General features: G+C 49.7%; 1 protein-coding gene across 1 annotated transcript in view; it reads left to right on the top strand.

The window, feature by feature from the left end:
• The first annotated feature begins 11,625 nt into the window (after positions 1-11,625).
• The window catches only part of LOC135036475 (BOS complex subunit NCLN-like), an 81,603-nt gene continuing 77,245 nt past the window's right edge, over positions 11,626-15,983 (top strand). The window contains exons 1-3 of the mRNA XM_063954498.1: positions 11,626-11,728; positions 12,205-12,395; positions 12,974-13,118. Coding sequence (XP_063810568.1) covers positions 11,626-11,728; positions 12,205-12,395; positions 12,974-13,118 — 439 coding nt within the window. The remainder of the gene's footprint in view (positions 11,729-12,204; positions 12,396-12,973; positions 13,119-15,983) is intronic.

Raw genomic sequence — 15,983 nt, 5'->3', positions numbered from 1 at the left:
CCTGTTATACTGGGAGATGTCCGGGGTAATCCTGTTATACTGGGAGATGTCCGGGGGAGTCCTGTTATACTGGAAGATGTCTGGGAATCCTCTCATACTGGGAGATGTCCGGGGGAATACTGTTATACTGGGATATGTCCGGAAATTCTGTTATACTGGGAGATGTCTGGGAATCCTGTTATACTGGGAGATGTCCGGTGAATCCTGTTATACTGGGAGATGTCCGGGGATTCCTGTTATACTGGGAGATGTCCGGGAATCCTGTTATAATGGTAGATGTCCGGGGATTCCTATTATACTGGGAGATGTCTGGGAATCCTGTTATACTGGGAGATGTCTGGGAATCCTGTTATACTGGGAGATGTCTGGGAATCCTTTTATACTGGGAGATGTCTGGGGGAATCCTGTTATACTGGGAGATGTCTGGGGGAATCCTGTTATACTGGGAGATGTCTGGGGGAATCCTGTTATACTGGGAGATGTCTGGGGGAATCCTGTTATACTAGGAGATGTCTGGGAATCCTGTTATACTGGGAGATGTCTGGGAATCCTGTTATACTGGGAGATTTCTGGGGAATCCTGTTATACTGGGAGATGTCTGGGAATCCTGTTATACTGGGAGATGTCTGGGGAATCCTGTTATACTGGGAGATTTCTGGGGAATCCTGTTATACTGGGAGATGTCTGGGAATCCTGTCATACTGGGAGATGTCTGGGGGAATCCTGTTATACTGGGAGATGTCTGGGGGAATCCTGTTATACTGGGAGATGTCTGGGAATCCTGTTATACTGGGAGATGTCCGGGGTATTCCTGTTATACTGGGAGATGTCTGGGAATCCTGTTATACTGGGAGATGTCTGGGGGAATCCTGTTATACTGGGAGATGTCCGGGAATCCTGTTATACTGGGAGATGTCCGGGAATCCTGTTATACTGGGAGATGTCCGAGAATTCTGTTATACTGGGAGATGTCCGGGAATCCTGTTATACTGGGAGATGTCCGAGAATCCTGTTATACTGGGAGATGTCCGGGAATCCTGTTATAATGTGAGATGTCTGGGAGTTCTGTTATACTGGGAGATGTCTGGGAATCCTGTTATACTGGGAGATGTCTGGGAATCCTGTTATACTGGGAGATGTCTGGGAGTCCTGTTATACTGGGAGATGTCTGGGAATCCTGTTATACTGGGAGATGTCCGGGAGTCCTGTTATAATGGGAGATGTCCGGGGGAATCCTGTTATACTGGGAGATGTCTGGGGAATTCTGTTATACTGGGAGATGTCCGGGAATCCTGTTATACTGGGAGATGTCCGGGGGAATCCTGTTATACTGGGAGATGTCCAAAAATCCTGTTATACTGGGAGATGTCTGGGGGAATCCTGTTATACTGGGATATGTCCGGAAATCCTGTTATACTGGGAAATGTTTGGGAGTCCTGTTATACTGGGATATGTCTGGGAATCCTGTTATACTGGGATATGTCCGGAAATCCTGTTATACTGGGAGATGTCCGGGGTAATCCTGTTTTACTGGGAGATGTCCGGGGGAGTCCTGTTATACTGGCAGATGTCCGAAAATCCTCTTATACTGGGAGATATATGGGAATCCTGTTATACTGGGAGATGTCTGGGAATCCTATTATACTGGGAGATATCTGGGAATTCTATTATACTGGGAGATGTCTGGGAGTCCTGTTATAATGGGAGATGTCCGGGAGTCCTGTTATAATGGGAGATGTCCGGGAGTCCTGTTATAATGGGAGATGTCTGTGAATCCTATTATACTGGGAGATGTCCGGGAGTCCTGTTATAATGGGAGATGTCCGGGAATCCTATTATACTGGGAGATGTGTGGGAATCCTGTTATACTGGGAGATGTCTGGGAATCCTTTTATACTGGGAGATGTCCGGGGGAATCCTGTTATACTGGGAGATGTCTGGGAATCCTGTTATACTGGGAGATGTCTGGGAATCCTATTATACTGGGAGATATCTGGGAATCCTATTATACTGGGAGATGTCTGGGAGTCCTGTTATAATGGGAGATGTCCGGGAGTCCTGTTATAATGGGAGATGTCCGGGAGTCCTGTTATAATGGGAGATGTCCGGGAGTCCTGTTATAATGGGAGATGTCCGGGAGTCCTGTTATAATGGGAGATGTCTGTGAATCCTATTATACTGGGAGATGTCCGGGAGTCCTGTTATAATGGGAGATGTCCGGAAATCCTGTTATAATGGGAGATGTCCGGAAATCCTATTATACTGGGAGATGTGTGGGAATCCTGTTATACTGGGAGATGTCTGGGAATCCTTTTATACTGGGAGATGTCCGGGGGAATCCTGTTATACTGGGAGATGTCTGGGAATCCTGTTATACTGGGAGATGTCCGGGGGAATCCTGTTATACAGGGAAATGTCCGGGAATACTGTTATACTGGGATATGTCCGGAAATCCTGTTATACTGGGAGATGTCCGGGGTAATCCTGTTATACTGGGAGATGTCCGGGGGAATCCTGTTATACTGGGAGATGTCTGGGAATCCTGTTATACTGGGAGATGTCTGGGGAATCCTGTTATACTGGGAGATGTCGGGGGAATCCTGTTATACTGGAAGATGTCTGGGAATCCTCTCATACTGGGAGATGTCCGGGGGTATACTGTTATACTGGGATATGTCCGGAAATTCTGTTATACTGGGAGATGTCCGGTGAATCCTGTTATACTGGGAGATGTCCGGGGATTCCTGTTATACTGGGAGATGTCCGGGAATCCTGTTATAATGGTAGATGTCCGGGGATTCCTATTATACTGGGAGATGTCTGGGAATCCTGTTATACTGGGAGATGTCTGGGAATCCTGTTATACTGGGAGATGTCTGGGAATCCTGTTATACTGGGAGATGTCTGGGAATCCTGTTATAATGGGAGATGTCCGGTGAATCCTGTTAAACTGGGAGATGTCCGGGGATTCCTGTTATACTGGGAGTTGTCTGGGGAATCCTGTTATACTGGGAGATGTCCGGGGGAATCCTGTTATACTGGGAGATGTCTGGGAATCCTGTTATACTGGGAGATGTCCGAAAATCCTCTTATACTGGGAGATGTCCGGGAATCCTGTTATACTGGGAGATGTCTGGGAATCCTGTTATACTGGGAGATGTCTGTGAATCCTGTTATACTGGGAGATGTCTGGGAATCCTCTTATACTGAGAGATGTCTGGGAATCCTCTTATACTGAGAGATGTCTGGGAATCCTCTTATACTGAGAGATGTCTGGGAATCCTCTTATACTGGGAGATGTCCGGGAATCCTCTTATACTGGGAGATGTCTGGGGAATCCTGTTATACCGGGAGATGTCAGGGGAATCCTTTTATACTGGGAGATGTCTGGGGAATTCTGTTATACTGGGAGATGTCTGGGGAATTCTGTTATACTGGGAGATGTCCGGGAATCCTGTTATACTAGGAGATGTCCGGGAATCCTGTTATAATGGGAGATGTCCGGGGATTCCTATTATACTGGGAGATATCTGGGAATCCTGTTATACTGGGAGATGTCTGGGAATCCTGTTATAATGGGAGATGTCCGGTGAATCCTGTTATACTGGGAGATGTCCGGGGATTCCTGTTATACTGGGAGATGTCTGGGGAATTCTGTTATACTGGGAGATGTCCGGGAATCCTGTTATACTGGGAGATGTCCGGGGGAATCCTGTTATACTGGGAGATGTCCAAAAATCCTCTTATACTGGGAGATGTCCGGGAATCCTGTTATACTGGGAGATGTCTGGGGGAATCCTGTTATACTGGGATATGTCCGGAAATCCTGTTATACTGGGAAATGTTTGGGAGTCCTGTTATACTGGGATATGTCTGGGAATCCTGTTATACTGGGATATGTCCGGAAATCCTGTTATACTGGGAGATGTCCGGAAATCCTGTTATAATGGGAGATGTCTGGGGAATTCTGTTATACTGGGAGATGTCTGGGAATCCTGTTATACTGGGAGATGTCTGGGAATCCTGTTATAATGGGAGATGTCCGGTGAATCCTGTTATACTGGGAGATGTCCGGGGATTCCTGTTATACTGGGAGTTGTCTGGGGAATCCTGTTATACTGGGAGATGTCCGGGGGAATCCTGTTATACTGGGAGATGTCCGGGGGAATCCTGTTATACTGGGAGATGTCCGAAAATCCTCTTATACTGGGAGATGTCCGGGAATCCTGTTATACTGGGAGATGTCTGGGGGAATCCTGTTATACTGGGATATGTCCGGGGGAGTCCTGTTATACTGGGAGATGTCTGGGAATCCTCTTATACTGGGAGATGTCCGGGAATCCTCTTATACTGGGAGATGTCCGGGAATCCTCTTATACTGGGAGATGTCTGGGAATCCTCTTATACTGGGAGATGTCCGGGAATCCTCTTATACTGGGAGATGTCTGGGAATCCTGTTATACTGGGAGATGTCTGGGAATCCTGTTATAATGGGAGATGTCCGGTGAATCCTGTTATACTGGGAGATGTCCGGGGATTCCTGTTATACTGGGAGATGTCTGGGGAATCCTGTTATACTGGGAGATGTCCGGGAATCCTGTTATACTGGGAGATGTCCGGGGGAATCCTGTTATACTGGGAGATGTCCAAAAATCCTCTTATACTGGGAGATGTCCGGGAATCCTGTTATACTGGGAGATGTCCGGAAATCCTGTTATACTGGGAAATGTTTGGGAGTCCTGTTATACTGGGATATGTCTGGGAATCCTGGTATACTGGGATATGTCCGGAAATCCTGTTATACTGGGAGATGTCCGGAAATCCTGTTATAATGGGTGATGTCTGGGGAATCCTGTTATACTGGGAGATGTCTGCGAATCCTGTTATACTGGGAGATGTCTGGGAATCCTGTTATACTGGGAAATGTCCGGGGGAATCCTGTTATACTGGGAGATGTCCGGGGGAATCCTGTTATACTGGGAGATATCTGGGGGAATCCTGTTATACTGGGAGATGTCCGGGGAATCCTGTTATACTAGGAGATGTCTGGGGAATCCTGTTATACTGGGAGATGTCTGGGGGAATTCTGTTATACTGGGAGATGTCAGGGAATCCTGTTATAATGGGAAATGTCCGGTGAATCCTGTTATACTGGGAGATGTCCAGGGATTCCTGTTATACTGGGAGTTGTCTGGGGAATCCTGTTATACTGGGAGATGTCCGGGGGAATCCTGTTATACTGGGAGATGTCCGAAAATCCTCTTATACTGGGAGATGTCCGGGAATCCTGTTATACTGGGAGATGTCTGGGGGAATCCTGTTATACTGGGATATGTCCGGGGGAGTCCTGTTATACTGGGAGATGTCTGGGAATCCTCTTATACTGGGAGATGTCCGGGAATCCTCTTATACTGGGAGATGTCTGGGAATCCTCTTATACTGGGAGATGTCCGGGAATCCTCTTATCCTGGGAGATGTCTGGGAATCCTGTTATACTGGGAGATGTCTGGGAATCCTGTTATACTGGGAGATGTCTGGGAATCCTGTTATAATGGGAGATGTCCGGTGAATCCTGTTATACTGGGAGATGTCCGGGGATTCCTGTTATACTGGGAGATGTCCGGGAATCCTGTTATACTGGGGGATGTCCGGGAATCCTGTTATACTGGGAGATGTCCGGAAATCCTGTTATACTGGGAAATGTTTGGGAGTCCTGTTATACTGGGATATGTCTGGGAATCCTGGTATACTGGAATATGTCCGGAAATCCTGTTATACTGGGAGATGTCCGGAAATCCTGTTATAATGGGTGATGTCTGGGGAATCCTGTTATACTGGGAGATGTCTGGGAATCCTGTTATACTGGGAGATGTCTGGGAATCCTGTTATACTGGGAAATGTCCGGGGGAATCCTGTTATACTGGGAGATGTCCGGGGGAATCCTGTTATACTGGGAGATATCTGGGGGAATCCTGTTATACTGGGAGATGTCCGGGGAATCCTGTTATACTAGGAGATGTCTGGGGAATCCTGTTATACTGGGAGATGTCTGGGGGAATTCTGTTATACTGGTAGATGTCTGGGAATCCTGTTATACTGGGAGATGTCCGGGGAATCCTGTTATACTGGGAAATGTCTGGGGGAATCCTGTTATACTGGGAGATGTCTGGGGATTCCTGTTATACTGGGAGATGTCTGGGGGAATCCTGTTATACTGGGAGATGTCCGGGGAATCCTGTTATACTGGGAGATGTCTGGGGGAATCCTGTTATACTGGGAGATGTCCGGGGAATCCTGTTGTACTGGGAGATGTCCGGGGATTCCTGTTATACTGGGAGATGTCTGGGGGAATCCTGTTATACTGGGAGATGTCCGGGGAATCCTATTGTACTGGGAGATGTCCGGGGATTCCTGTTATACTGGGAGATGTCCGGGGATTCCTGTTATACTGGGAGATGTCTGGGAATCCTGTTATACTGGGAGATGTCCGGGGAATCCTGTTATACTGGGAGATGTCCGGGGAATCCTGTTATACTGGGAGATGTCTGGGAATCCTGTTATACTGGGAGATGTCCGGGGAATCCTGTTATACTGGGAGATTTCTGGGAATCCTGTTATACTGGGAGATGTCCGGGGTATTCCTGTTATACTGGGAGATATCCGGGAATCCTGTTATACTGGGAGATGTCTGGGAATCCTGTTATACTGGGAGATGTCTGGGAATCCTGTTATACTGGGAGATGTCCGGGGTATTCCTGTTATACTGGGAGATATCCGGGAATCATGGGAATAGTTACTGATAACGCACAGAGCAGCTGATTCTAAGGCAGAAGCTCCTGAACACGCTGCAGTGTGAGGGGGCAGATACATGTATTCTGTTTACCTCCAGGGTAAGTACTGGCGGCATCTGTATGTAGCTCACATGCCGGGCTGCTTTATTCTTACACTGCCATATAGATCTGTGTTTCTACACCCCTTTCCCAAATCTAACATCTGCCCCCCTACAGCATGGTGTTACCCAGGTGCACATGTTACATCTGCCCCCTGCAGTACAGCATGGTGTTACCCAGGTGCACATGTTACATCTGCCCCCCTGCAGTACAGCATGGTGTTACCCAGGTGCACATGTTACATCTGCCCCCTGCAGTACAGCATGGTGTTACCCAGGTGCACATGTTACATCTGCCCCCTGCAGTACAGCGTGGTGTTACCCAGGTGCACATGTTACATCTGCCCCCTGCAGTACAGCATGGTGCTACCCAGGTGCACATGTTACATCTGCCCCCTGCAGTACAGCATGGTGTTACCCAGGTGCACATGTTACATCTGCCCCCCTGCAGTACAGCATGGTGTTACCCAGGTGCACATGTTACATCTGCCCCCTGCAGTACAGCGTGGTGTTACCCAGGTGCACATGTTACATCTGCCCCCTGCAGTACAGCATGGTGTTACCCAGGTGCACATGTTACATCTGCCCCCTGCAGTACAGCATGGTGTTACCCAGGTGCACATGTTACATCTGCCCCCTGCAGCACAGCATGGTGTTACCCAGGTGCACATGTTACATCTGCCCCCTGCAGTACAGCACGGTGTTACCCAGGTGCACATGTTACATCTGCCCCCTGCAGCACAGCATGGTGTTACCCAGGTGCACATGTTACATCTGCCCCCTTGCAGCACAGCATGGTGTTACCCAGGTGCACATGTTACATCTGCCCCCTGCAGTACAGCACATTGTTACCCAGGTGCACATGTTACATCTGCCCCCTGCAGTACAGCACGGTGTTACCCAGGTGCACATGTTACATCTGCCCCCTTGCAGCACAGCATGGTGTTACCCAGGTGCACATGTTACATCTGCCCCCTGCAGTACAGCACATTGTTACCCAGGTGCACATGTTACATCTGCCCCCTGCAGTACAGCATGGTGTTACCCAGGTGCACATGTTACATCTGCCTCCTGCAGTACAGCATGACGTTACCCAGGTGCTCATGTTACATCTGCCCCCCTGCAGCACAGCATGGTGTTACCCAGGTGCACATGTTACATCTGACCCCCTGCAGTACAGCATGGTGTTACCCAGGTGCACATGTTACATCTGCCCCCCTGCAGCACAGCATGGTGTTACCCAGGTGCACATGTTACATCTGACCCCCTGCAGTACAGCATGGTGTTACCCAGGTGCACATGTTACATCTGCTCCCTGCAGTACAGCATGGTGTTACCCAGGTGCACATGTTACATCTGTCCCCCGGCAGTGCAGCATGGTGTTACCCAGGTGCACATGTTACATCTGCCCCCCTGCAGTGCAGCATGGTGTTACCCAGGTGCACATGTTACATCTGCCCCCTGCAGTACAGCACGGTGTTACCCAGGTGCACATGTTACATCTGCCCCCTGCAGTACAGCACGGTGTTGCCCAGGTGCACATGTTACATCTGCCCCCTGCAGCACAGCACGTTGTTACCCAGGTGCACATGTTACATCTGCCTCCTGCAGCACAGCACGGTGTTACCCAGGTGCACATGTTACATCTGCCCCCTGCAGTACAGCATGGTGTTACCCAGGTGCACATGTTACATCTGCCCCCTGCAGTACAGCACGGTGTTACCCAGGTGCACATGTTACATCTGCCCCCTGCAGTACAGCACGGTGTTACCCAGGTGCACGTTACATCTGCCCCCTGCAGTACAGCACGGTGTTACCCAGGTGCACATGTTACATCTGCCCCCCTGCAGCACAGCATGGTGTTACCCAGGTGCACATGTTACATCTGCCCCCCTGCAGCGCAGCACAGTGTTACCCAGGTGCACATGTTACATCTGCCCCCTGCAGCACAGCACGTTGTTACCAAGGTGCACATGTTACATCTGCCTCCTGCAGTACAGCACGGTGTTACCCAGGTGCACATGTTACATCTGCCTCCTGCAGTACAGCATGGTGTTACCCAGGTGCACATGTTACATCTGCCCCCTGCAGTACAGCACGGTGTTACCCAGGTGCACATGTTACATCTGCCCCCCTGCAGCACAGCATGGTGTTACCCAGGTGCACATGTTACATCTGCCCCCCTGCAGCGCAGCACAGTGTTACCCAGGTGCACACGTTACATCTGCCCCCTGCAGTACAGCATGGTGTTACCCAGGTGCACATGTTACATCTGCCCCCTGCAGTACAGCATGACGTTACCCAGGTGCACATGTTACATCTGCCCCCTGCAGTACAGCATGGTGTTACCCAGGTGCACATGTTACATCTGCCCCTGCAGTACAGCATGGTGTTACCCAGGTGCACATGTTACATCTGCCCCCCTGCAGTACAGCATGGTGTTACCCAGGTGCACACGTTACATCTGCCCCCTGCAGTGCAGCATGGTGTTACCCAGGTGCACATGTTACATCTGCCCCCCTGCTGTACAGCACAGAGTTACCCAGGTGCACATGTTACATCTGCCCCCCTGCAGCGCAGCATGGTGTTACCCAGGTGCACATGTTACATCTGCCCCCTGCAGTGCAGCATGGTGTTACCCAGGTGCACATGTTACATCTGCCCCCTGCAGTACAGCATGGTGTTACCCAGGTGCACATGTTACATCTGCCCCCTGCAGTACAGCATGGTGTTACCCAGGTGCACATGTTACATCTGCCCCCTGCAGTACAGCATGGTGTTACCCAGGTGCACATGTTACATCTGCCCCCTGCAGTACAGCATGGTGTTACCCAGGTGCACATGTTACATCTGCCCCCTGCAGTACAGCATGGTGTTACCCAGGTGCATATGTTACATCTGCCCCCTGCAGTGCTGGATGGTGTTACCCAGGTGCACATGTTACATCTGCCCCCTGCAGTGCAGCATGGTGTTACCCAGGTGCACACGTTACATCTGCCCCCCTGCAGTAAAGCATGGTGTTACCCAGGTGCACATGTTACATCTGCCCCCTGCAGTACAGCATGGTGTTACCCAGGTGCACATGTTACATCTGCCTCCTGCAGTACAGCACGGTGTTACCCAGGTGCACATGTTACATCTGCCCCCTGCAGTACAGCATGGTGTTACCCAGGTGCACATGTTACATCTGCCCCCTGCAGTACAGCATGGTGTTACCCAGGTGCACATGTTACATCTGCCTCCTGCAGTACAGCATGGTATTACCCAGGTGCACATGTTACATCTGCCCCCTGCAGTACAGCATGGTGTTACCCAGGTGCACATGTTACATCTGCCTCCTGCAGTACAGCACGGTGTTACCCAGGTGCACATGTTACATCTGCCCCCTGCAGTGCAGCATGGTGTTACCCAGGTGCACATGTTACATCTGCCTCCTGCAGTACAGCATGGTATTACCCAGGTGCACATGTTACATCTGCCCCCTGCAGTACAGCATGGTGTTACCCAGGTGCACATGTTACATCTGCCCCCTGCAGTACAGCACGGTGTTACCCAGGTGCACATGTTACATCTGCCCCCTGTAGTACAGCACGGTGTTACTCAGGTGCACATGTTACATCTGCCCCCTGTAGTACAGCACGGTGTTACCCAGGTGCACATGTTACATCTGCCTCCTGCAGTACAGCATGGTGTTACCCAGGTGCACATGTTACATCTGCCCCCCTGCAGTACAGCATGGTGTTACCCAGGTGCACATGTTACATCTGCCCCCTGCAGTACAGCATGGTGTTACCAAGGTGCACATGTTACATCTGCCCCCTGCAGTACAGCATGGTGTTACCCAGGTGCACATGTTACATCTGCCTCCTGCAGTACAGCACAGTGTTACCCAGGTGCACATGTTACATCTGCCTCCTGCAGTACAGCACGGTGTTACCCAGGTGCACATGTTACATCTGCCTCCTGCAGTACAGCACGGTGTTACCCAGGTGCACATGTTACATCTGCCCCCCTGCAGTGCAGCACGGTGTTACCCAGGTGCACATGTTACATCTGCCCCCCTGCAGTGCAGCCTGGTGTTACCCAGGTGCACATGTTACATCTGCCCCCTGCAGTGCAGCATGGTGTTACCCAGGTGCACATGTTACATCTGCCCCCCTGCAGTGCAGCATGGTGTTACCCAGGTGCACATGTTACATGTGCCCCCTGCAGTACAGCATGGTGTTACCCAGGTGCACATGTTACATCTGCCCCCTGCAGTACAGCATCGTGTTACTAAGGGGTAAAGTAACATGCTTTTTCTTGCTTTATTTCCACCCCCAGAATCAGCCCAATGCGGAGCACTGTCCTTGTATATCAGTGTTTCCCAACCTCCGTCCTCAAGGCAACAATCCAGGTATTTGTGATATCCAGGCTTTAGCACAGATGGTTAAATCAAAATAACTGAGATACTGATTAAGTCACCTGTGCTCAAGTATGGATATCTTGAAAACCTGGACTGTGCCTGGAGGAGCGAGGTTGGGAATGTTACTGTATCTGAATAAACAGCCGGAGCATTAGTTACTGGCTGACTCTGCGCATTAAGGATTCTGGGCAGGGTGACGGATTATCTCGGTGAGATCCAGACAGATTAGACAGATGGTGTCAGCAGGACAGTGAGACGATGAGCTGACACTCTGTCACCTGTGTGTGAGGACCAGCGCTGTTATACTGCGGCCCCACTTGTCTGTGGGATGATGGAAGTTCTGCTCCTATTACTGGTCTTCCCAGCCGCCATCTCTCCGCTGCAGTTCCCCGTGTATCGGATGCAGCAGTACAGCCTGGAGGGTCAGCCACATGGTGAGTGTATGGGGATAGGATCAGTGACCCTCTGTCCTGTCCTCCCAGCCGGGCCAGGTCAGGTCTGGGGTCCTTCAGGTCAGTCTCATGCACTTCCAGAGTCTTCTTATCCCACACTGAGGGATAATATTAATGATATAATCACAAATCATTGCTCAGTTTTTATGTGTCTCCTTGATAGAAAAGCAGCAATTACTTCTTAGGCTGCCAGTTGTTTAGCCCCAGTCACAGGCACCGCAGAGTATTGTACACCAGGTTCCCTGTATGACAGATAGTACCCGGGTCCTGTTATACTGTCCGGTGAGGCTGCAGTGGCCTCTGTAATGGGGGCGGCAGTTGGTGGGGCTGATGCAGACTCTGCACTGTAATAATAGTGTTACCTGAGTGTCGTGTTAGTATAATGCTGGTACAGTGTGAGCTATGTGTGTCTTGTGGTACCTAATGACTGAGCCCTCCCATTGTTACACCCCGCGCAGGGTGCAGGGCGGTGCAGGTGAACGCAGAGAGCAGAACCCTGGATGCCGAGATGCTGACCCGTCGCTGTGTCATCATGAGACTTACAGACTTCTCTATGGAGAAATGGACACGGATCCTCTCCCAATCTGCAGCCGCTGTGCTTATACTAGTCCCCATCAATACTTCCACTGTGCTACAAGGCCCAGAGCAGGTGAGTAAAGAGGCAGCAAGTCAGGTGCAGTACAGGTATTCGGTGTAATATAACACGTGGCTGTATATACAGAGACGTGGTGACGCAGGGAATGGCGGTTCACTTTCTCCAGCCTTCATATGAGAGGTTACTGGAACTCTAATGTTTTCTGATCACTATTGCAATGCTGGACATATAAACCTACTTGTTCATCCCCTGATATTATAAATTTGACCTCTGCCTGAAATCACCCATTGAAAACGCAGCTGCTACCATTTGACACACATGTTGTGCAGAACTGGCTGTCTTTATTAACGATGGAAAACATACTGTGGACTGAACATGGTGTGTCATTGTGTGCAGAGAATGCTGAGAAAGGGCAGGAGAAAGCACGTGGCAGCAACCATGTGTCTCAGGGTCTTCAACAGGCGCTTTCAGGCAAATCTTCTACTTTATCATTCAGAAGTTACAACTTTAGAAATGTAACAACCACCATAATGATTTGAATGAGGCCTTGTCACTGGCCAGTGGAGCTGCACCCTTGCCTGGCTTAGTCAGCAGTGATATCTCCAGCCTGTCCCTTGCTGTTTCCTGCGCAGTGTTTCATGGACGGAGAGATGGAGATACTTAGGAAGGAAATCCCCCTCCCTGTATACTTTGCTCTAGAAGATGAAGCTCTTCTGGAGATGTATGAAGAGAGCAGAGCAGTGTCCCTGTCTATGACATCATCGTCCGCCTTGGAAGGTGAGACCAATGTAGGTTCATGTGCTAGCTACTGTATACTGTGCTGTTATACCATATACCTCAGGTGAGACCTGTATCTCATTCCAGGTGGGATTCAATCAAAGGTTCAATCCTATATGGAATTGTTTTTTTTCCCTCTAAACTCGGACAGGGCTACAACCCCAATTGTTTTCCAAAGATCCATCCAGGTTAAACTAATTTGGTGCTAACCGAGCACTGCGGCAGCACTTAGTGAATAGTCCCCCCATGAAAATGCCTGGACCAGCTGTGGGACTATTGCCCCAATAACCACATTGGTACATTGGGCATTGACAGTACAACTTCAAACTCATATAAAACCTTGAACACGGGTTATACCCGGAAGACGGTGCTAAAACTCCAACACCCCGCTTGTGAGTCAGGCCAAAGGTGTATAATGGACAGGTAGGGGCTGATTCTGGAGGCATTCGGTGCTGCGATGGCTGTATGCTATTGCCGGTATCAGCCATGCCCCGGTGTACAGCCGTGTGTCTGAGCGGGCCGGGGCTGGTAACCCACTCTGTGCATCTGCAGATACTGTGATGCCACCTGCGTCTTTTGGCGATACCATCGCTCACACTGGGCCTAAGTCATGTGTGTAAGTAAAGCAAAAAAAGCAACTAACTGTGTCTGGACCATGCTGCCATGCAAGGGAGCACATACATGTATATGTTTTCTGTAGAGGGTAAATACTGGCTGCTTCTGCATGTAGCCTACACATGTTACACAGCTTTATTCTTACACTGCAATACATTCCTAATACATTTCCCAGACCCAGTGTCTTAATCTAGGAACAAGGGTGCAGGTGCACCATACAGCATTAAATTATAATGATAACCACCATCATATCCGAGGTTCTTGGAATATATTGGCAATATATGAGCCTGCCCACCTGCTTCACGGTGACCTCACCAGACAGGTCCCTAACATTATAGGGGTTCGCCTCTGGGGAGCAGAGCAACCCCAAATCACCCCAGCCACACCACCCCAGGGCATCACACAAATGGGAGATAGAAGTGAAAAATCAGGGTTAAACAAGTGAAAGAAGCTGCTGAGTGTTAGAGAGAGGACAGCAGTAAAGTGTCAGAGTGTTAGAGAGAGAGAGAAGCAGTAAGGTGTCAGAGTGTTAGAGAGAGGACAGCAGTAAGGTGTCAGAGCGTTAGAGAGAGGACAGCAGTAAGGTGTTAGAGAGAGGACAGCTGTAAAGTGTCAGAGCGTTAGAGAGAGGACAGCAGTAAGGTGTCAGAGCGTTAGAGAGAGGACAGCAGTAAGGTGTTAGAGAGAGGACAGCAGTAAGGTGTTAGAGAGAGGACAGCAGTAAGGTGTTAGAGAGAGGACAGCAGTAAGGTGTTAGAGAGAGGACAGCAGTAAGGTGTTAGAGAGAGGACGACAGTAAGGTGTCAGTGTTAGAGAGAGGACAGCAGTAAGGTGTTAGAGAGAGGAGCAGTAAGGTGTCAGAGTGTTAGAGAGAGAGGACAGCAGTAAGGTGTCAGAGCGTTAGAGAGAGGACAGCAGTAAGGTGTCAGAGCGTTAGAGAGAGGACAGCAGTAAGGTGTCAGAGCGTTAGAGAGAGGACGGCAGTAAGGTGTCAGATTGTTAGAGAGAGGACGACAGTAAGGTGTCAGTGTTAGAGAGAGGACAGCAGTAAGGTGTTAGAGAGAGGAGCAGTAAGGTGTCAGAGCGTTAGAGAGAGGACGGCAGTAAGGTGTCAGATTGTTAGAGAGAGGACGACAGTAAGGTGTCAGTGTTAGAGAGAGGACAGCAGTAAGGTGTTAGAGAGAGGAGCAGTAAGGTGTCAGAGTGTTAGAGAGAGAGGACAGCAGTAAGGTGTCAGAGCGTTAGAGAGAGGACAGCTGTAAAGTGTCAGAGCGTTAGAGAGAGGACAGCTGTAAAGTGTCAGAGCGTTAGAGAGAGGACAGCAGTAAGGTGTCAGAGCGTTAGAGAGAGGACAGCAGTAAGGTGTCAGAGCGTTAGAGAGAGGACAGCAGTAAGGTGTCAGAGCGTTAGAGAGAGGACAACAGTAAGGTGTCCGTGTTAGAGAGAAGACAGCAGTAAGGTGTCAGAGTGTTAGAGAGAGGACAGCAGTAAGGTGTCAGAGTGTTAGAGAGAGGACAGCAGTAAGGTGTCAGAGTGTTAGAGAGAGAGGACAGCAGTAAGGTGTCAGTGTTAGAGAGAGGACAACAGTAAGGTGTCAGAGTGTTAGAGAGAGGAGCAGTAAGGTGTCAGGAGTGTTAGAGAGAGGACAGCAGTAAGGTGTCAGAGCGTTAGAGAAGGGACAGCAGTAAGGTGTCAGAGCGTTAGAGAGAGGACAGCAGTAATGTGTCAGAGCGTTAGAGAGAGGACAACAGTAAGGTGTCAGTGTTAGAGAGAGGACAGCAGTAAGGTGTCAGAGCGTTAGAGAGAGGACAACAGTAAGGTGTCAGTGTTAGAGAGAGGACAGCAGTAAGGTGTTAGAGAGAGGACAGCAGTAAGGTGTCAGAGCGTTAGAGAAGGGACAGCAGTAAGGTGTCAGAGCGTTAGAGAGAGGACAGCAGTAAGGTGTCAGAGCGTTAGAGAGAGGACAACAGTAAGGTGTCAGTGTTAGAGAGAGGACAACAGTAAGGTGTTAGAGAGAGGACAGCAGTAAGGTGTCAGAGCGTTAGAGAGAGGACAACAGTAAGGTGTCAGTGTTAGAGAGAGGACAGCAGTAAGGTGTCAGAGCGTTAGAGAGAGGACAACAGTAAGGTGTCAGTGTTAGAGAGAGGACAGCAGTAAGGTGTCAGAGTGTTAGAGAGAGAGGACAGCAGTAAGGTGTCAGTGTTAGAGAGAGGACAGCAGTATGGTGTCAGTGTTAGAGAGAGGACAGCA

The sequence above is a fragment of the Pseudophryne corroboree genome, chromosome 1 (assembly GCF_028390025.1).
Source record: "Pseudophryne corroboree isolate aPseCor3 chromosome 1, aPseCor3.hap2, whole genome shotgun sequence".
NCBI classification, from domain to species: domain Eukaryota; kingdom Metazoa; phylum Chordata; class Amphibia; order Anura; family Myobatrachidae; genus Pseudophryne; species Pseudophryne corroboree.
Note: the sequence above shows the minus strand (reverse complement) of the source record. Positions and strands in the feature narration are given on the sequence as shown.